We start from the raw sequence: 20,794 nt of genomic DNA, 5'->3' as shown, positions 1-20,794 counted from the left end.
CAAGCCTGAAAACTGTCTACCTCCCCAGTACCTTTAAATCCCTGCAGTGCAAGACAAATACCACCATATCTCATTTGATTTCACAGATTTGGAATTAGGGCTCCTCTTCAAAACCAAAAAAATCTGCATTTAGAATAGTGCAATCAACATGTAAATTTATTCAAAACATGAAAGTGTGTGTTTGGATTTTCTTGAAGAAAGTTATTTGGGGCAGGCTGATCTTTTCCCGCCTAGGGCAGGCCTCCCTGGGCCCAGCCCTGCTGTCTTGTTGGGTCCTAAGCCCTTTTCATCGAGTCGGCCAGCTGGGCAGCCCCAGTCCCGCACACACTGCGGGCCTCTCCCGTGGAGAGTGGATTTCCGATGATTGGGTCTCCCTCAGTGCATAGGAAAAAGAGGCCCTCACAGGACTGAAGGAGGCCCTGGGCATGTAGATGATTCCTCATCCACACGTTTGCGCCCCTTGCAGGTCGGGGAGGGCCATGGGAGTGGAAGCCCCAAGTTCGGTGGGCCCAGAGGGCTGCGGGGCACTCAAAGACGTCAGCAGCTGGGGCTGAACCTTGTTTCCGTCTCTTTGAGGCTCTTATCACTTCTCTAAATGAAACTGCACTCAGAGGGGAGCGACTGCAGAAGACCAAGGGACTGGGAGTCTACTCCCGGTATAAAGTAGCGAGCACAGAGGAAAGGCGTTTCAGGGGGCAAGGGCAGTCTGCTGTGGTTCAGCTGCCCTCCATCTCAGCTCCCCCCTGCTGCCCCCCACCCAGCCTCTCAGGCCAAGGCTGGACTGGGCAAGGCATTTAGGACCAGGGTATCCCAGGCCTTTCTGCTAGCTCAAGGACCAGCCCGGCAGCCGCAGATCAAGGGGTCAAGCGGAGCTGGGAGTCCCCTGTCCGGAAGGTCTGTAGCCACGCCACCTCTGGCTGCCTGCCGTCTGTTACCACCCACGGGGCATACGGCTCTAGAAGGCACGGCCCACTCCATGATCTCTGTGTGGCCCAGGCTGGAGCCCACTCTGCCGCCCTGCTCCCCATCGACACAGGTCCTGCAGCTCCTGGCCCAGACCTCCCTGTAAGAGCTGCTGCCAAGGCAAAACCCAGGCCCCTTAGCCAAAGGAGCCCCCGAGCTCCGGCTTGGCCTCCGCATCCCCCACCAGGGCCGGGGTCCCCCAGGGGCCAGGCTCATCGCTGTTTCCATGGGGATGTATGCACTCTGACCCCAGCCTTTCTCCATCCCTGGCCAAATAAAGAGGGCTTCCAAGTGGAAACCAGCAGTCTCAAGCTGCCCCTCCTCCCATGCCCCAGGTGGCCCCTCTCTCCAAGGGGGGGGAGGAGAGAGGCTTCCTTCTCAGCCCAGGACAGGCCCAGAGCCAGGCCTAGCAGTGGCAATGGCCTCCCACCCCCAGACCTTCTCGGCAGCCCCTTCCAAGCCCAGACTGCTCTGTTCCCCAGGCTGGAAACTTGCCTTTCTAAAGGCCCGGCTCTGCCTCAGCTCCTGCCCAGCCCAAGGACCACTGCAGTTCACCGGGCCAGCCCACAGGAGCCAGCAGGCTGTAAGGCCCCTTGGGTCACATGGGCCGACCCTCCCCTGAGCAGGGCTCCCTGTCAGGCTGGGAGATAGACCAGGAGACTGAAGCCCTGCTGAGAAGCCCCCCATCTAAGTCCCGGCTGGGAGGCCTGAGCAGTAGGCCTCCCCATCTTCTCTGCCCACCCCTCTCTCCATCCGCCTTGGGGCTGACCTACAGGAGCCCCTGAGAGGCCTGAGGTGTCTGTCATCAGTCTCGGTGGTCACCTGCAGGAACAAACCACAGCCCAGGACCATGGCCGGGTCCTGAGGGCAACCTCAGGACCATCTTCCCTACCTCCCCCACCCCCACCAAAGGCTGCTTCCTGGAGATTGCACCCGAGCCAGCCTAGGGCTCACCCCTCCTCAGGATTCGACTTCCTAAACCCTCCTCTAAGCCAGCCTCTCCTCCCCTGTCACTCTGCCCGCCGCCCCCACCCCGCCCCTGACCAAGGCCTTAGTTCAGCTTCTTACTTGGAAATAAGAGGCAGCTTTCGGGGGCTTCCCGGGGGCTTCCCTGGTGGCGCAGTGGTTGAGAATCCGCCTGCCAACACAGGGGACGTGGGTTCGAGCCCTGGTCCAGGAAGATCCCACATGCCGCAGAGCAACTAAGCCCGTGCGCCACAACTACCGAGCCTGCGCTCTAGAACCCATGTGCCGCAGCTACTGAGCCCACGTGCCACAACTACTGGAGCCCGTGCTCCGCAACAAGGGAAGCCACCACAGTGGGAAGCCCGCGCACCACAACGAAGAGTAACCCCTGCTTGTCACGACTAGAGAAAGCCCGCACGCAGCAACGAAGACCCAATGCAGCCAACAATAAATAAATAAATAAATAAATAAATTTTTTAAAAAAGAGGCAGTTTTCGACTCACTGATTCCCCGCCTGCTTTCTCCCCCTTTAGTTCATTCTCCGCACCCAGCCAGGGGAATTTTTGTAAACCACAAAATTGACCATGTCACCCACCTGCTTAAAATTCTGCTATGGCTGCCCAGTGCCCCTCACACCAATCCCACTCCTCAGTGAGACTTGCATCCCACTTTCAGGAATGCGGAGGCCATCCAGCTCTGCCTCTCCAGCCCAGTCCTCTCCCCAGAGCTCCTGGCCAATAAAGTTGCCTCCTCACTGGATGTGTCCCCTTGGACAGCCACGTGGACCCACCCCTGGACAGTTACCAAATTGAACTTCTCCCCTTCTCATCCCCATGCCAGGTCTTAGCGGGGATACTACTTTTTCCAGAAGCCTTCCCTGATCCCCCCTCAGGCTGGCTGAGTACCCTGGGGGTACACACAGCCCATGTTCATCTCCAGGTGCCAGGGCTGCCTGGGATGGACTGCCCGGCCTCCGGTCCTGGTTCCCCCTGTGCTGGTACCTGAGGACTGCTGGTAAAGTACCACAGAACAACACAAAGTTGTTCTCTCACAGTTCTGGACGCCAGAAACCTGAAACCAAGGTGAATGCACAGTCACGCTCCCTCCAAAGGCTCTCCGGAAGAATCCCTCCTTGCCTGTCCCTAGCTGCTGGTGATGCCTCAGTCCTTGGTGTTCTTTGGTTTGAGTCAGAATCACTCCACTCCCAGGATCTGTCTTCACAGGGCCTTCTCCCTGTGTCTACTGGTCTCTGTTTTCTCTTCTTGTAAGGTCACCAGTGATTGGATTAGGGCCCACCTGATGACCCCGTCTTAACTTGATGACATCTGCAAAGACCCTATTTCCAAATAAGGTCACATTCACAGGGCGGAAGTTTACGAACACACCTTTTGGGGGGACACAGTTCAACCCACAGCCCTTCTCTTCCTAGTTGCACGACCTTGGGCAGGTTGTAAGGCCTGTGTGTGTGTGTGTGAAATGGTGACACTACTAGGACAGTGTCCCCTTTGGGAGAGGCTGCTAGGCAGGAACGGCTGCGCCGGGTTAGAGCCCGCCTCCCCGGAGGGCGCGAGCTCGCACCTGCCAGGCTGCCCTCCTCCGGAACCCGCAGGGTGGGGACAGTGGGAACCGGGCGCGGCAGCGGCTGGGGCTCCAGGGTTAGGGACCTGCGGGCCGGCGGGCCGGCTGCAGGGCTCCTTCCGCGCTGGCCCCGCCCCCCGAAGTCCCGCCCCCGCATTGGCCAAGGGCCGCGAAGCCACGCCCGCCGCCCCCGACCGCACTCTCCCCGGCGGCCAGCCGGGCTGCTTGGTTTTTGCAGTTCCGGGTCTCTCGGAGAGAAGGAAAGGACACCCGAGAACGGAGAGCGATGGTGAGAAGACGGGTGACCTCTACCTTGCCCAACACCCCGCCTGCGGCCCCTGCACCCCGATTCTCCACGGGACTGCCCAGATCCAGGACCAGCCAGGGCAGGGCCCTCCGCCAGCGCTCACCACTCGCTCAGGCTTTGGCTAAAGAAACATTGTTTTGTGCTAAAGCAGCAATTCTTTTTCTAATTGTGAAAATTGCATGAAATTAAAACCCAGAACAGCAGAAAGGAGAAAATAAAAGTTCTTCCTAAGTCCTGGGCCTGCAGCGAGAGATATAAGCGCTGGTAACAGCTTGCGGAGCGCTTTGGACCGCTTCTGTTCTGGACAGATGAGGGGCTTCACCAGCCTGAGTTGGGGACTGACCAGGAACAGCAGGAATGGCCACTAGGAGCCACTCTCCTTCCCCTGCCGCCCAGCCAGACAGGTCCTTTTTATTTATTTTACTGGAACAATTTTACATTTACAGAAAAGAGGCAGATATAGTACAGAGTCACCCCCGCCAACTAGGTGCTTCCCCTAGTGTCATCACCTTACATTTCCACAGCTTTATCAAAACTAAGACACCAAAATTGGTCATTACCGTTAACTAAATCCCAGACTTGAGTCACAGCTCACCAGTTTTCCCACAAATGTAGAAGACTCTCTTAAAAAGCAAATCTGATTGAGACTTCTGCTGTGGGCTATAACAGAAGCTGGGATCTGACTGCATCTCCCACTGTAAACAACCATAACATGGACAAAAGAGATGAGGCAACCGTTTTCAGGTGGTGGGGGAAGGGAAGGGCAGGACTGCGCTCCCCAGGGAAGAGAACTTTATGAGGCACGCCTTGACCGCCCCCTGCCCGCCCACCCAGCTCTCTACCCCTCCTGGCACAGAGGGACAGAGTCCAAGTGGGGCAGCCTGTACCACTGAGCCGAGGGCCAGTGACACGGCTGGAATCTGTGGGGAGGACACTGGAGGAGAGGCCACTGTGTAGAGGGGAGTCTAAGATGTTCCACTGCCCTTGGCTGGGGTGAGAACCCCAGACAGACCAGAAAACGACTGCTGTGGGAGCTCTGGCCTGGCCCGAGTGGGGGCCTCATCAAGCCCTGTGAACGTCCCTGGCTGAGCCGCTGAGACACCAGGATCCATGCCCTGGGAAATGGGGTTGCACCCTGGAGCAAGACATCCTCCAGTCTCACCCTGTCTCACTACCTACTGCTGCATATAACATGACCCCAAAACCCAGTGGTTCAAAACACCAGTGAACACCGATTATCGGATGCAATTGCTTTGTCAGGAATTTGGGAGTGGGGGAGCTGGAAGGTTCTGGCTCAAGGCTCAAGGTCTCCCATGAGGTTGCAGACAAGATGTCACCCAGGGCTTCCATCATCTAAAGGCTTGACTAGGGGGACCTCCCTGGCAGTCCAGTGGTTAGGACTCCACGCTTCCACTGCAGGGGCCGTGGGTTCGATCCCTGGTTGGGGAACTAGGATCCCGCATGCCACGCGGTGAGGCCAAAAATTTTTTTTTAATAAAAAATAAAGGTTTCACTGGGGCTGTGGATGGGCTGCTGAGATGCTTTACTCGGGTGGTGCTGGTCATTGGCAGGAGGCCTCAGTTCTTCCCCACTTGGGCTGCTCCGGGGACTGCTCGAGTGTTCTCCTAACATGGGGGCTGGCCTCCCCCAGAGCAGGAATCCAGAGGGGCGGAAGGCAGAAGCTTCCGTCTCTGGTGGTCTGGCCTCTTGGAAAGCACATGTTTTCATTTTCAGAGGAAGATAACAGAGTCTAGAGACTGTAACATATCATCCACAACAACTGAAATACAATAAAAAGTCTCTAGGCAAAGAAAAGAGAGAATGTGGCCAAAATCAAGGGGGAAAGAGGTCAATAGAAACCACCCCTGAGCCCAGTGTTATTAGATTTGACAGATGGAGACTTCAAAGTCATTGTTTTGAGATATTCAATAATTCAAAGAAAATTAGTGAGTGAGTGAAAAGGTCTAGTGAGTGAAAAGGAATCTATCTCAATAGAAAAAATGGAAGCTGTTAAAAAAAGCAAATGAAAGTTCTGGAAATGAAAAGTACATAACTAAAATGACAAAATCACTGGATGGGCTTGACAGACGATTGAAGGTGACAGAAGAAAGAGTCAGTGAATTTAAACACACACCAATAGGACTTCCCTGGTGGCACAGGGGTTAAGAATCCACCTGCCAAAGGCAGGGAACACGGGTTCGAGCCCTGGTCCAGGAAGATTCCACATGCCGCAGAGCAACTCAGCCCGTGCGCTACAACTACTGAGCCTGCGCTCTAGAGCTCATGAGCCACAACTACTGAGCCCATGTGCCGCGACTACTGAAGCCCGCATGCCTACAGCCTGTGCTCTGCAACAAGAGGAGCCACCGCAATGAGAAGCCCGCTCGCCACAACTAGAGAAAAGCCTGCGTGCAGCAACGAAGACCCAACACAGCTAAAAATAAGTAAGTGGATAAATAAATTAAAAAAAAAAGACAGACCAATAGTAATTATCCAATCTTTTTTTGGCACGTGGCACGTGGGCTTCAGTAGTCGTGGCACACTGGCTCAGTAGTTGTGGTGCACGGGCTTAGTTGCTCCGCGGCATGTGGGATCTTCCCAGACCAGGGAACGAACCTGTGTCCCCTGCACTGGCAAGCGGATCTTAACCACTGTGCCACCAGGGGAGTCCCAGTAATTATCCAATCTGAAGAAGAAATTATCCGATCAGAGAGGCAAACGTTGAAGAAAATAAACAGTCTCAGGCACTTGGCAAACAATATTAAAGGGTTTAACATATGTGTGTTGGAATCTGAGAAGGAGAAAAAGGTAGAAATGGGACAGAAAAAAAATATTTGCCAAAATGATGGCCAAAGGTTTTCCAAAGTTGACAAAAACATTGACTTACCCATCCAAGAAGCTCAGTGAGCCCCAAGCAGGATTCAGCCTGTTGGGATGCAAACCACACGTAAGCATTTCATAGTCAAACCAGAGGGACAGGCAGGAAGAAAAGAGACAGTGGACTTAAACAATAGCAATCCAAATATCACTCTTTTGCCCACTTATCCAAAAAAGAAAAGAGCCGTGTGAATACACTGACTTGTCTGGGTCTCATGCAGGGGCCTCCTTAGCTTCCGGGTGGCTGTGCCTCTGATGGGGACCCACCATGAGCAGCGTAGTGGTACAGGGAACAGCTGACCAATGAAAGAAGGACAGCTTTCGCTCAGGCCCGTGGCACCTACAGGATGGGCAAGTGTCACGGTCTTCATACTGCCAGGAAGTTCCACAGCCACCGACAAGACCAGAAGTGGCATGATAAGCAGTACAAGAAAGCCCATTTGGGCACAGCCCTGAAGGCCAATCCTTTTGGAGGTGATTCTCATGCCAAGGGAATTGTGCTTGAAAAAGTAGGGGTTGAAGCCAAACAGCCGAATTCTGCCATCAGGAAGTGTGTCAGGGTTCAGCTAATCAAGAATGGCAAAAAAAACACAACAGCCTTTGTACCCAATGATGGTTGTTTGAATTTTATTGAGGAAAATGATGAAGTTCTGGTTGCTGGATTTGGTCACAAAGGTCATGCTGTTGGTGACATTCCTGGAGTCCACTTTTAAGGTTGTCAGAGTAGCCAATGTCTCTCTTTTGGCCTTATACAAAGGCAAGAAGGAAAGACCAAGATCATAAGTTTTGATGATGAAAGCAGGATAGTAATAAATTTCCATATGCCAAAAAAAGAAGATAGAGAAGGACAGACAGAACTTGGGTACGTGACAGAGGGCCACGGCCGATTGGGGGAAAGGAGAGACCGTTCAGTAAGGAGGCCTGGGAAAATGCTGTGTTATCTGTAGGGTAAGAAAAACGAAGTTCGGCTTGTACCTCACACTACATGCAAAATTTCCTGGAAACTCTTGATGGATCAAGGTATTAAATAGTAAAAGAAAATCTTTAAATCTTTTGGTAGGAGATATAAGTGAATACCCTTCTGACCTTAGGTCAGGGAAGATTTTGCTAAAAGGACAGGGGAAAAACCTGTTAGCTATCAAAGGAAAGATGTGACTGTACTAAAATGAAGAACTTTCGTTCATCAAAGGACATCAAGAACATCCAGTTTTCAGAGGGCCCCTTAAACATCTCAAAGAGAGATATTAAACTAATTAAGCTTAATTGGCATGTTAAATTACAGGGAAGCATTATCAAATAAGTGATAATAAAACTTCTAAAGTTATATTGCGGGACTTCCCTGGTGGTGCAGTGGTTAAGAATCCGCCTTCCAATGGAGGGGATGTGGGTTTGATCCCTGGTCAAGGAACTAGATCCCACATGCATGCCACAACTAAGTGTTTGCATGCCACAACTAAGAAGCCCGCCTGCTGCAACTAAGACCCAGTGCAACCAAAAAAAAAAAACTACCTAAGTTATATTGCATATATGGATGCTATTAATATGTTCTAAAAATTAAATTTCTAAAATCTTATTTTTTTAAAAAAGGGGCTTCCCTGGTCGTGCAGTGGTTGAGAGTCTGCCTGCCGATGCAGGGGACACAGGTTCGTGCCCCGGTCCGGGAAGATCACACATGCCGCGGAGCGGCTGGGCCCGTGAGCCATGGCTGCTGGGCCTGCGCGTCCAGAGCCCGTGCTCCGCAGCAGGAGAGGCCACAACAGTGAGAGGCCCGCGTACCGCAAAAAAAAAAAAAAAAAAAAAAGTCACAGAATAGAGTCCCATGCACACGTGGCCACCTGATTTATAACAAAAGTGAGAGTGTAATTCAGTGGGACAGATTAGTTATTTGCTTCTGTAACAAATTCCTGTAAACTTAGTGGCTTAAAACCACCCAAATTTATCATCATAAAGTTCTGTAGGTCAGAAATCTGCTAAAATCAAGGTGTCATCAGGGCTGCATTCCTTTCTGGAGGGTCTAGGAGAGAATTCATTTCCTTGCGTTTTGCAGCTTCTAGAGGCTGCTTGCGTTCCTTGGCTCAAGGCCCCTTCTCCATCTCCAAAGCTGGCAATGGCTGCTTGAGTCCCCTAATACCGTGTCACTCTGATCTCCTCCTTGTGGTCAGACCTCCCTCCGCCCCTCACTTCTTCCTCCCTCTTCCCTTCCTAAGGACGCTCATGGTTACACTGGGCCCAGCAGGATAAACCAGAGCAAACTGCATCTGAAGATCCTTCATATAATCCCTTTTTCTGCAAAATCCCTTTTTCTGTGTAAAGCTGCAGAATCACAAATTCCAGAATTAGGATGGAATGTGGACATCTTTGAGGACCATTATTCCGCCTACAGAAGGGGAAGGAAGATGGTCTTTTCAATAAACGGTGCTGGATCCATTCTGTAACCACAGGGGAAAAATAATCCTTGATCCCTGCCTCACAACACACAAAACAAACACCATTCCAAATTATCATAAACCTAAATGTGAAAGAGAGAACAATTAAGTTTCTAGAATAAAACATGAAAATATCTTCAGGACCTTGGGGTAACAAAGACTTCTTCAATCACAAAAAGCATTCACCATATAATAAATAAATAAATGAACCCCAAAACCAAAAAACTAAAAGCATTCACCAAAAAAGATATTAAAGCATTAAAATCAAGAGTTTCTCTTCATCAAAAGACACCATTAGGAATTTAAAAGGTAATCCTGAATGGGAGAAAACGCTTGAAATGCATATAATCTAAGGGTATACAAAGAACTCTTAGAAATCAAAAAGAAAAATGCAGATGACCCAATGGAGAAAGGGATAAGAAACTAGCCTTACACAGGCGCTCCAGGAAAGAGGAGGTCCAAATGTTCAAACGCATATGAAAAAGTGCCTCCAAATTCTTAGTCATGAAAGGAATGCAAAACGAAGCCACCCTAGGCCCCCACCTTCGGGAGTGATTACCATCACAGTAACCACAGCACCAGGGTCTTCGGGGATGCGGCGGAGCGCTGCTTCCGCTCTGCTGGTGGCCAGATAAGCTGGGAGAAACACCCTGGAAACCACCTGTCAGTACTTACTAATGTTGAACTTCAGCGCACCCTCTGACCCGCAGTTCTACTATCAAAAGCATACGTGTGTGCAGCAAAGCCACGTGTGAGAATATTAATGGCAACGTTAGTCAGAAGGGCCAAAAATGGAGGGTCCGTCAACCACAGCATTGATAAACTGTGGTATAGTCATACAATGGGACATTGCATAGCAATGACGAACAGCAAACTAACGTTACCCACAGTGCTGAAGAATTTCATAGACATAATGCTAAGTGAAAGCAGCCAGATTAAAAGAAAAGTACACACTATTTGATTCCATTTACATAGAGTGAAAGAACAGGCAGAAGTGATTTTTGAGGTGGAAGTCATAGTAGAGTTTATCTCTGAGAAGGGGGGATGTCGGTGGGGGGCGGGTATGGGGAGGCTGCTGGAGGGCTGGCAGCCTTCTGCTCTGACTGGAGTGAGGGCGGCGTGGGTGTGTGTACAGTGGAAAAACGCTTCAGACTGTACACCTGGGACATGGCCACTTCACTACACACACGTTGAAGTAACATTAATTTTAATATTAAAACTTTTAATTTTAAAGGTTTGCAAAAAGATTTTTCAGTAAACCCAGGGTTCTGCTATGAAGAGGCAAGAAGAGGGTGGGTGTCGCTGCGAGGAACCAGTAGGCGCAACCTTGGTCCATGGACCCCATCCTTGGGTTCTCGACTCAAATGCATGTCCCTCCCATATCCAGCCCACAGCCACCATCTCGCTTGATCAGCGCGCTCTGTACACCAACGTGGCTGAGGCTGCTGGGGGAAGGCACGCCTCTCCCCGTGGTGCTCAAAGGCACCTGGCCCCTCTCCTCAAGGACCTTGCCCTCCAGCCTCACCTCAGCCTCTTCTGGGCTCACACCCTACCCCTCGCCTCAGCCCACAGGTTCAAGCCACGCCCACCACCCCTGTTGTGAGCATCCCTCTCGGGCCAGCTCACTTGCTCTGGTACCCCACTCCAAACTCCCTTCAGGCCCAGCAGGCCCCACAGGCCGATAATCCTTTCACCTTCCACTGTCCCAAGCCGCCTCCACCTTCTCCCCCTTCCCCTCCTCCCCAGTTTGAGCTTCCTGATCGAGCCTTATATAAGCCACCCTATTGCACACACACCTTGACCCCACTGTCCCTTTCTTCCTTCATCACACCTCTGGGCCAAACCCCAACATGGTCCAATCCAGTTCTGCTTGCCCTGCACCTAGGCGTGGCTGGAGCACAGCACACAGCCCTGCCCAGGCCTCCTCTGGTACCCTGACCCCTAACCCGATTCCCTAAGCTGATCTATAATCTGAACCCCCTAATCGGGTCCCTAATTTCATCCCTAACCTTACATGATCTCTAACCTGACTCCTTAACCTGATTCTCTAACCTCCCTAACTGGGGCATTTGTGTTGCCTGGGCATCCCACCTTGTTTCTCTCGACTCTGTCACTTGTGTAAATGCACAGCGACGAGAGAAGTTTATGTGCAGTATGTGGGGATCACAGAGAAGAGGAAAAGAGAGCCGCCCAAAAAGAGAGGAAAAAAAGGCAGAAGGAGTTCATAATTTTAAAACAAACTCGCTGCGCCATGATTCTGCATTCTTCTTGCATGAAGGGACGCAGGGCAGGAAGGCAGCCTTTCGTCACTTGAAGGGTGTGCGTGCAAGTCAGCAGGATGCCAGATTTCTACTCGTTTCTTTATACTTATTTTTATAGACCTGAATGGCTACAGCGAGCATATGTTCTTCTGATAATCAGGAAACCCAATAAAGTTACTGATTGTTGAAAAATGAATTTCTCTAAAACTCCACCCTGCCCAGGTTGCCCAGAAGCCCCAGACACAGCACCCTCACCGCTCTACGAAGACCCGATTTTTGGTTTCTCCTTCCCACCCCACCTGGCTGGGCAGGGGTGAGTCACCCAAGGGCAGTGAGCAGTGTTGCTATTCAAAGTCCTGCGAACAGACGGACACTCATGCCCATTGGTCGGTCACTGCCTGCCTCCTGCTCTGCCCTGTCTCAGGCCAGCTGAAACCCTGAAGCATTATCAGGGACCAGCTTTGATCCTCGGGCCCCCTGTACGGCCTGCCTCTCTGCCCCTCGACAGCTTTGGGACAGAGCCCTCAGGAGCTCAGGGCTAATGTCAGTTACTAGTACTAAGACCAGCATACTCCTACACTTTGGACATTAAAAGTCCCGTCCTGTCCAACCCTGAGCGCCTGTTGGCCCTGGCTCAGGCCTAGCCCAAGGACTGTCCTTCCTTGTGACCCCCCCTTCCCCTCCCTCTTCCGAGGCTCATACAGCCAGGTAGGAGCCTGGCTTTATGGTTTGTTGGCAGTGGGGGCGTGGGTTTCAGGCATCTGTGAGCTTAGACTAGCCCTGCATTCTAAGTCTAGAGCGCTCACTGCCCAGGGCCAATACAGGCACTTCATGTCATCTTTAAAGTGCCCTGCACTGACTGGCGCCACCTGAGGCGGGGACTCTAGGCCTATCCCGGTCCAGCACCTGGCAGTTCTGGCTCAGGGAGGTTCAGGAAAACCACCGCAGGCAGGCTACTTCCTCCAGACAGTGAGGGCTTAGTGCTGCGGGAGCCTCCTAGGGAGACTGCCATCCAAGCAGCTCCTGAAGACGGGCGCCTGCTGCGATCAGGAGTTCCACACTCCCGCACCGCACAACACAGATGCGCGCTGAGTGTGCACTGCAGGACCTCGCCAAGCAGTGCCCTGGGGTCACATCCGCGAACAAGACAGGCAGAGGGCGAGAGAAGGACTGCAAAGCACTTCCAGGAGGAGCAGGGCCTGAGAGCGGCAAAGGCCGGGGGCTGGGAAGCAGGGTGGGGAGTCCCGGGGAAGGACTGAGGTGCAGGCCGGTGGGCGTGACCTGCTGGGGAGGCGACCACGGGGCCCCAGGAGCCGCTGAGCCCCACATTCCCCCAGCGTGCTTTCCCTGCATCACCTCATCGACCCTCCACGACCAACTGACCGCCTTTAGGGAACGGGAAGGTGGGGCCCAAAGATGACGGCTGCCGGGTCTTTCCCGCCCGGGGGCAGACGCTCGAGCGGTGAGCGGCACTGGGGGCGCCACCCGGAAGCCGGGGCCCTCAGCGTTACTAGAGGCGGCCCGGGGCGGAGGCCGGCCGGGGGCTCGGCCAGAGAGGCCCGGCCGCCGACGCCCCTCAGCCCCCGGCGGGGACGGTCCCCAAACGTCCCGGAGGTATCTGCCGCCAGTCGGTGCGGGTCTCCGTCCCGCCGCACGCCAAGCCTTACGCAGCCGCCGCCGCCCGGACGCGGAAGGGCCCAGCACGCATGCGCCGCCGGCTCCCCGAGTCCCTGCAGCCGGCACGCTGGGCCGATTGTCGAGCCGCGACCCAGAATGCAGCGCGCTGCAGGGGCAGCCGCCCGGGGCACGCCGGGACGGGCAGTCCGCGGCGGCGCGGGCCCGCCCCTCACCTGGCCGGCGCCGGGCGCCTAAGGGTCCAATGCGAGCGGCGGCCAGGCCGCCCCGCCCCGCGCCACCGGACGTCGGCTCCGGGACATGGACGCCGCCGGTGCCGGGTCCTTGAGCTGAGCGCCCGCCACCTGCAACCAACTGCCGTTCTCATTCTTCCGCTGGCGGGCGGAGGCGCCGCGGCCGCCGCGGGGGAGGAGCAGCAGCATCAGAAGGCCGGCGGCCGCCGCGCAGGGCACATGGCGTCCATTTTACTGAGGAGTTGCCGCGGCCGGGGGCCCGCCCGCCTGCCGCCGCCCCGCGCCGCTGCTCCGAGGGGTAAGCGGCCGGCTCTCGGCCGACGACGCGGGGCCGGGGCCGGGGCCGTCTTGGGCGGACCGGGGAGGGCCTCGGGGCCGGCCCCCCGCTACCCCCAGGTCCGGGCGACTCCCCGCTGGGTGGATCGCGGCACTCGGACCGAGCCCGGAGCCGGGGTCACGCCGGGAGGGGCCTTGCGCGGCCTTGCCCGTCCGCCCCGCCCTGGCCGGACGGTCGCCGGGGGTGGGGAGCGGCCGGGCCGTGACTTCCCGCGGGGACCGCATGTGACTCATCCGCGCCGTGACCTTAGTCGCTCTGCCGCCGGCCGCTGCTTCGGGAGCGGGGTTGGGAAAGTTTTGAAGGGAGCGCGCTGACAGCCAGCCCTGGGACGGTGTCGGCGCTCCTCTCGTGGTTAAGCCCCGTGGACCTGGCGCCCACTGGCGAGGACACTCTTGCCCTCGGGCCACGTTCGGGGCTCTAGAGATGGCGGGGGCCACGGCGGGGTCTGGCACACACTGGCGAGCAGAGTCTGCCGGCTTGAAGGGCGGACGTTCCTGGGACCGATACCTTTATGGTGTTACGGGCGTCGTGCAGGGTCCCCAGGCCTTTTCGCGTGGCCTCAGGCAGGTCCCGCTGTACCTGGAGCCTCAGTGACCCTAGCTGTGACACGGAGATCACACATAACGCGGGGCTCTTAGGGGCCCGCATGTAGGGTGCCTGCAGTGACCCTCACTCCATGTCTCTTTTTACGTTAACCTTTCTGAGTTTGTGGCTTGTTATTTGTCCTATGAGATTGAGGTTGTCAAATAGAATTATGTGTTTCAAGGTGTTCACAGTTTGTAAAGGCACCCTGGAAAACACGGTTCTTGTCATTTTTTAACAATAATGGTTGATCAGCTGCTTAGACCTTTGGAGCCGGCAGAAGGGCATGAAACAGCAAGCACTCCTTTGTGAACGGTAGTCTGGTTGCCCAGTCCAGCTTTTAGTCCTTCCCTCTGCTGTCAGGGCTCTCTGTATCTCTTGCCTCTTAAGTATGGTGATAAAAATACTTTGGCCACACACGTTTCTTTTTTTTTTTTGATATATATATTTTAAAATTTTATTTTATTTATTTTTGGTTGCATTGGGTCTTCGTTGCTGCACGGGCTTTCTCTAGTTGCAGCTAGCGGGGGCTACTCTTCGTTGCTGTGCGCAGGCTTCTCACTACGGTGGCTTCTCTTGTTGCGGAGCACGGGCTCTAGGTGCATGGGCTTCAGTAGTTGTGGCACGTGGGCTGGTAGTTGTGGCTCGCGGGCTCTAGAGTGCAGGCTCAGTAGTTGTGGCACACGGGCTTAGTTGCTCCGCGGCATGTGGGATCTTCCCGGACCAGGCTCGAACCCGTGTCCTCTGCATTGGCAGGCGGATTCTTAACCATTGGGCCACCAGGGAAGTCCCTCCACACAGGTTTCTGTAGCATGTTTACAGTTTAAAAATCAGCTGAATTTGTTTTGTGGTTGTATCATTCCAGGAACACAGGTGTGTCCCATGGTTAGCACTGTTCTTTATACAGACACTAAGGGGCTGAGTGTTGGTCAGACGACTGATTTTCTGTAGGACCTACAGGGCATCCAGAGCCTGCAAGACCCAGGGCTGGACCGTGGGGAGCCAGTCTCTGAACCCTTGGAAATGAGGCTCCCAGCTGGGTGTGGCAGCCCTTTTCTGGAGAACATTTCCATCGTTATTAACATCTTACATCAATTTGGGTCATTGTCATAATCAGTAAACCAACATTAATACATTGTTATTAACCGAGGTCCACGGTGTATTCAGATTTCCCTTATTCTGCACATACTTTATTCTGATGTCCTTTTTTTGTCCCAGGACCCCATCCAGGACACCCATTACATTTAGTCACCATTTCTTTTTGGTCTCCTGGCTGTGACAGTTTCTCAGACTCTCGATAGTTTTGAGGAAGACTGGCCAGATATACTGTAGGATGCCCATCTATTGGGATTTTTCTGATGTTTCTGTCATGGTTAGACTGGGGTTAAGGGTTTGGGGGAGGAAGACCCCAGAGATGAAGTGTGTCCTTCTCATCACATCTGTCAAGGGTGCCTGCAGGTGTTAAGACCATGGCTGTGCTGACCTCGATCACTGGGCTAAGGTGGTGTCTTCTCCAGAGTTGCTTCCTGCCCTTTGCACACTGTACTCTTTGGGAGGAAGTTGCTATGTGTGGCACAGACTTGGGAGTGGGCTGGGACTTGTAGAGGTGGGCTGACCAGATTTGCCAAGGACTGGGTGTGAGAGCAGAGGGCCCGGCCTCTGGCCATTATTGAAACACGGGAGCGCGGGGGAGGAGCAGGCTGGGGGGGCCGGGAGTTCTTGGAGCTGTTGAGTGCGAGGTGCCCATCGGACTTCTGGGTCTCGTGTATCCACAGGTGTTCAGGTACGGAGTGCCTGGGGAGGATCTGGAGATGGGGCGGGGAGGATCCTCCCTGGAGCAGCTTAAGGAGGAGAACCCAAAGAGCCTGGTGTACCGGAAGCCAGGTTAAGAATGGTGTGGGATAGGAAGAAATAAGTTTGGTCTCTTTTGCCCCATCGTGGGTTCCTGGCAGAGCTCCTAAAACCCTAGGAATTTCTTGAATGATAAGAATATCTTTTGTTATTCATAATGTGTCCCTTTCCCACACCCCAGAGTTTATGCTAATGAGGTACCTGTGATTAGAGGATTGGACCTTCCAGACCCACACCCACACTCCAGGGAGGGGAGGGCGTCTGGAGATGGAGTTCAGCTGCCAGTGGCCAAGGATGTAATCAGTCATGTCTAGGCAGTGAAGATAGGAGCTCTTGAACCGGGAGGCTTGGGGAGCTTTGGGGTTGGTGGCACGTGCCGGTAAGTGGGGACAGAAGCCCCTGTGCTCAAGGACTCTCCCAGACCTTGCACAATATACTTTTCCGTCTGGCGGTTCATCTGTATCCTTTATGATAAACCGCAGTAGTGAATAGAGTACTTCCCTGAGTTCTGTGGGCCATTTTAGCAAATTATCAAAACCGAGAGGGTCATGGATACCCCGAATTTGTAGTTGGCAGGAATGTGGGTAGCCTGGGGACCCCACTTGCAACTGGTGTTTGAAGTGGCGGGCCATCTGTGGGCCCAGGACTAACTCTGGGGAGTTAGGGTAGCAGTGAGTTGTAGGAGACCCAGCTGGGGTCAGAGTTCAGGGTGGTTGTTGGGAAAGAGACACAGAAGGGCCTCGGGAGGAGGGGGTGGCACACCCACCACCTTCTGTGCTGGGGCGGGGGGCGGGCAGAACCTGGAGCCCACCCCCGGGTTTGCTCTCCAGGCCTTCAGAGTGGGAGGGCATGGGAAGGGGCCGGCAGGGCGGCGTGCAGGGGGCAGGCAGGCCCGGGGGCTCTGGGCGCTGCGGCAGCTGGTCTGGTTGCCGCGGGGCCCGTTTCTGAGTTAAGGTCTCGAGGTGGGGGGCTTCTGTTGGGGGAACAAGGAAGGCGTATCCGCCTCAGCTGGAGGAAGGGCTTGAGAACTAGCGTTAGAGAAAGCATCAAAAGCGCGTGAAAATCCTGAAAACGTGCCGCGCACTCCTCAGTACTGTTTATCCAAGAACTGGTTCACTCTTGGCATCGGTTGTCCTGGCAGTTCTCACGGCCCCCACCGCTCGTGTGGGCAGGGGGTATGTTGGGACATTTGGACGGGGCCCTGGCTTGCTCTGTGTGCTGGGGATCACGTGCGCCCTGCGTCTGCCCGCCAGAGGCAGCCGGGGCTGGTGGGGGGTGGTCCCAGCTGGGGAGGCCTGAAGGGCCGCCAGGGCCTGGGCCCCCAGGTAGGCTGCGTGCGCCCAGGGACTGCCTCCAAGACACCGCGTTCCAGCTGGGGCAGAGCCTTCACTCAGCTTCCGGAGACTTAGCCTACAAAAGATGGTGCCAGTGTGAAGCTCCTGGTTTGAGGCTGACTTTTTTTTTTCTGTTTTCATCGCAGGTCGTGTGGGGGATCGTGCCTGCCTCAGTTGTGCCAGCACCGCGGGGTTGACGAGCTGCGTGTAAGTAGACAAACGTCACCCTCTGCCTGTTTGTAGGTGGGGGCTTGAAAGTGCTCAAGTGACGTGCGACTCTCGGTTTGGGGAGGTGGTAGAGCCTACGTTCCTGCTCTTTGTTCTTTTAAACCTGTATCTTTTCATCTTGAAATACGTAACCACATACATTAGTGAATATTTGGAAAATAAACACTCATAATCCCAGTACCTGTTACAGAAATTATTAGCCTTTTGGTATATTTTATTCTGGTTTTTTCCTTATGTATCTGTTTTTTGAAACATGCAGTGGTAACCACAGTCTGCGTACAGTATCGAGTCTTTTCCACACTCACACAGCTGCCATTTCCAGTGGCTTTTCGTGTGAACACACAGGCAAACCCTCCCTGGCACCGCGCTGGGTCCTTCGGAGAAGGCCATGTGGATGGACCGCTGGCCACGGGGCCTGCCCTGCTGGTCCTGGGGCCATATCTGGAGTGTGGTGGGAGCTCTGTGGTACTGCTGAGAGGCTGGAGGGCTTCCTGGAGGGAGTGGCACCCACACTCCCCTGTCACCCATGGACTTGAGCTTCCCGCAGGGCTGCTGTACTACTCTCCTCGCCAGTCATCATCCCTGCCCAGCCCCTGAGCTTAGTCTCCTGACGCCCTCACCTGTGTGGTGGGGCACCCAGACCGCTGTCGGCACCGGGTCCATGTCCACTTGCCCTGGGTACCTGGAGTGGAGCTCGTGCCTCTCGACACGCCCGATCCTCCCTCTGTGAGAGTGCTGGGCCCTTACCACCCCTTGTCCGTAGAGCTGTGGGCTCCTCGGGTTTTCTCATTCATTTGAGATCGTTGATGTGTTGCCTCATCTTGGCTATGAAACTTCTGGAGGATGCTCCCTGGGACAGATTTCATTCCCTAAAGCAAACAGTACACAAGCTGTACGTGAAGACTGGATTGCTGTTAAAACAAAAGTGTGTGTAAGCGGATTTCCAGTTTTCTGGCTCTTATACAGTCCTAAAATGAGTAGCCGGGCCCAGCCTTTCCACCCATGAGCAGGTGTCTTCGTGGAGCAGAATGGGCGCGTGGGCAGTGTTTGGCAGGGACACGACAAAGTATTTTCAGAAGCCCCTCCCAGCAGCAGCCTCTGCAGGCCCCCACCTGCTGCCGGAGCGCTCCCAGCCAGCGCTGGGCTTTGATTTTAATTAGGCTCCTCTTCTGACAGTCACCAGACTTTGTCACCACGGAACCTCTTTTTGTGATGTGGAGGCATTAACGTATGAGTGTAGAACATCTTTACTCTTTCTGGACTTCAGAGTTCTAAGTGAACTCTGTAATCGGCGGCTGGCGTTTCAGGGGCTTGGGGCCCAGTGGGTGGCTGGAAACGGGTGACCGGTGACCTGGGGGTGCGGTCATGGTTGCCGTGTAGGATGTGGTCCCGCAGGGTCAGCTGTCAGGGTTTTTTCAGGAGAAGCTGGAAGTCTGGGTCTCGGTGTGAAGTCTCTGGTTTTAAAGTACTGAGCGCTGAGGCAGGTTAGTTCTGCTGTGTGGCCTAGCTCTTCAGGTGGTGGGGCGGCGCCACATGTGGGTCAGTGACCCCGGCGCTTGCGGGGCTGGCGTGCCTGCCTCTCCTGCAGGGGGCAGTCTGCACCTGTCACTTGCCGGGGGCCAGGCCTCCCCTGCCTCCTGTCTCCACAGTCCTTCTGGACCAACTTTTGAATTATTTCCATTCTAGGATGGTCTTTTGGGGATTGTAACTGGAATGTCGTTAAACCCATAACATCATTGGGGAATATTAACTTTTAAAATCTCACGTGGTCTTTCCACCTGTAAGTTGTTTTCCCTCTTTCGGAAAAGGGTCTGTCGTGTTCCTTATGCAGGCCACGTGCATGGCCTTTAAGACAGTTCCCAGATGCGCTGTACTTGGTGGGGTTGAGGGGGCTCGCTCTTCATTATCTTTTCTAAGTGATTGTTGGCGGCGTGGAAGTTACTGATTTGGGTACGCTTTCTTGTGCCTGGCCACTTCACACAGCTCTGTTGATTGTTTTAGCTCTAATTGGCTGCCTAGTGCACAGTAGTGATTTTTTGTCTCTTCCTTCCCCGTGCGTTTGCTTCAGTTTTTCAGTTTTCTTTCATCTCAGTAGCCAGCTCTGTTACCAGAGAGCTGTAGTCATTCACGCATTATCACGACAGCAAAAAATAGAGACTCTAGTGTTTTCTAAGTTCACAGTGTTTAGAAAGTTAAACACTTTGATTAGAAAGTGAAACAGTGAGAACTGTAAAGCTGTCGTCCTGAGCTCACACACTTAAGGTTAGGAATTATAGACGAGAGTTGAAGTCTTATGTCAGTCTCAGCATCCAGGAATTTTTATTGTTTATTTTGATCGCACAACGTAAGAAATCTTGAGTCACACAGATAAGTGGTTGTAAGTGGTACTCGTTTGTATTAGTTTTTTTTAACAGTCATTTTGCAATCTCAGGGAGTTTTTTTATATATAAATTTATTTATTTAAGTATTGGCTGCGTTGGGTCTTCGTTGCTGCACTCGGGCTTTCTCTAGTTGCGGCGAGCAGGGGCTACTTTTGCAGTGCACGGGCTTCTCATTGCAGTGGCTTCTCTTGTGGAGCACAGGCTCTAGGCGCGCGGGCTTCAGCAGTTGTGGTGTGCGGGCTTCAGTAGTTGCGGCGCATGGGCTCAGTGGTTGTGGCGCACGGGCTTAGTTGCCCCGCAGTATGTGGGATCCTCCCGGACCAGGGATCGAACCCCTGTCCCCTGCATTGGCAGGCAGACTCTCAACCACTGCGCCACCAGGGAAGCCCTGCAATCTCAGTCTTAATGGAAACAGTCCAGACCCCTGAAGGGTGAGTGGGGGAGTTTCTGATCCAAGATAACATCGTGGACATTGTCTAGCTGCTCTCACCTCCCTTATCATAGAAACAAAGGCAGAGGGGAAGCACCCACAACTTGAATGAGCCGTCAGACCGTAAAACAGCAGGCGCCGAACCCCATTCAGTGGGAAAAGCTGAGCTGATGAGCTGCTTCTGTTTTTAAGCCTCCCTTAGCGGGAGCGCGTGCAAGGTTCGTTGCGGACATACTGAGCTGCTGGTGACGGGTGCTGCCCTCACATGGATGTCCTATGGCCCCGAGGGCTCCAGGTCCCGGCTGAGGGGCATGTTGTCCTGCAGGCAGTCGTGGGGTCCCCTCTTGTCTCTGGGCACCTGCACTTCTGGAACACCCTCTGAGTCGCAGTGCCTGTTGCTCCATC

At 54.1% G+C, this 20,794-nt stretch overlaps 1 protein-coding gene and 1 pseudogene across 2 annotated transcripts in view; both read left to right on the top strand.

Annotated features, from left to right (window-relative positions):
- The first annotated feature begins 7,023 nt into the window (after positions 1–7,023).
- LOC111164866 (small ribosomal subunit protein uS12 pseudogene) lies at positions 7,024–7,546 on the top strand (annotated as a pseudogene).
- A 5,641-nt stretch (positions 7,547–13,187) lies between these two features.
- The window catches only part of LETM1 (leucine zipper and EF-hand containing transmembrane protein 1), a 32,093-nt gene continuing 24,486 nt past the window's right edge, over positions 13,188–20,794 (top strand). The window contains exons 1-2 of one of the 2 annotated variants that reach the window (XM_022554793.3): positions 13,188–13,544; positions 17,497–17,557. In XM_022554793.3, the coding sequence (XP_022410501.1) occupies positions 13,466–13,544; positions 17,497–17,557 (140 nt within the window). In that variant the 5' untranslated portion in view covers positions 13,188–13,465. The remainder of the gene's footprint in view (positions 13,545–17,496; positions 17,558–20,794) is intronic. The other variant, XM_022554792.3, reaches the window with a different exon arrangement.

Source organism: Delphinapterus leucas, chromosome 5, assembly GCF_059928025.1.
Source record: "Delphinapterus leucas isolate spDelLeu-1000000601 "Yukka" chromosome 5, BTC_Dleu_Yukka2, whole genome shotgun sequence".
NCBI classification, from domain to species: Eukaryota; Metazoa; Chordata; class Mammalia; order Artiodactyla; family Monodontidae; genus Delphinapterus; species Delphinapterus leucas.
This window is presented reverse-complemented; position numbering and strand designations above follow the sequence as displayed.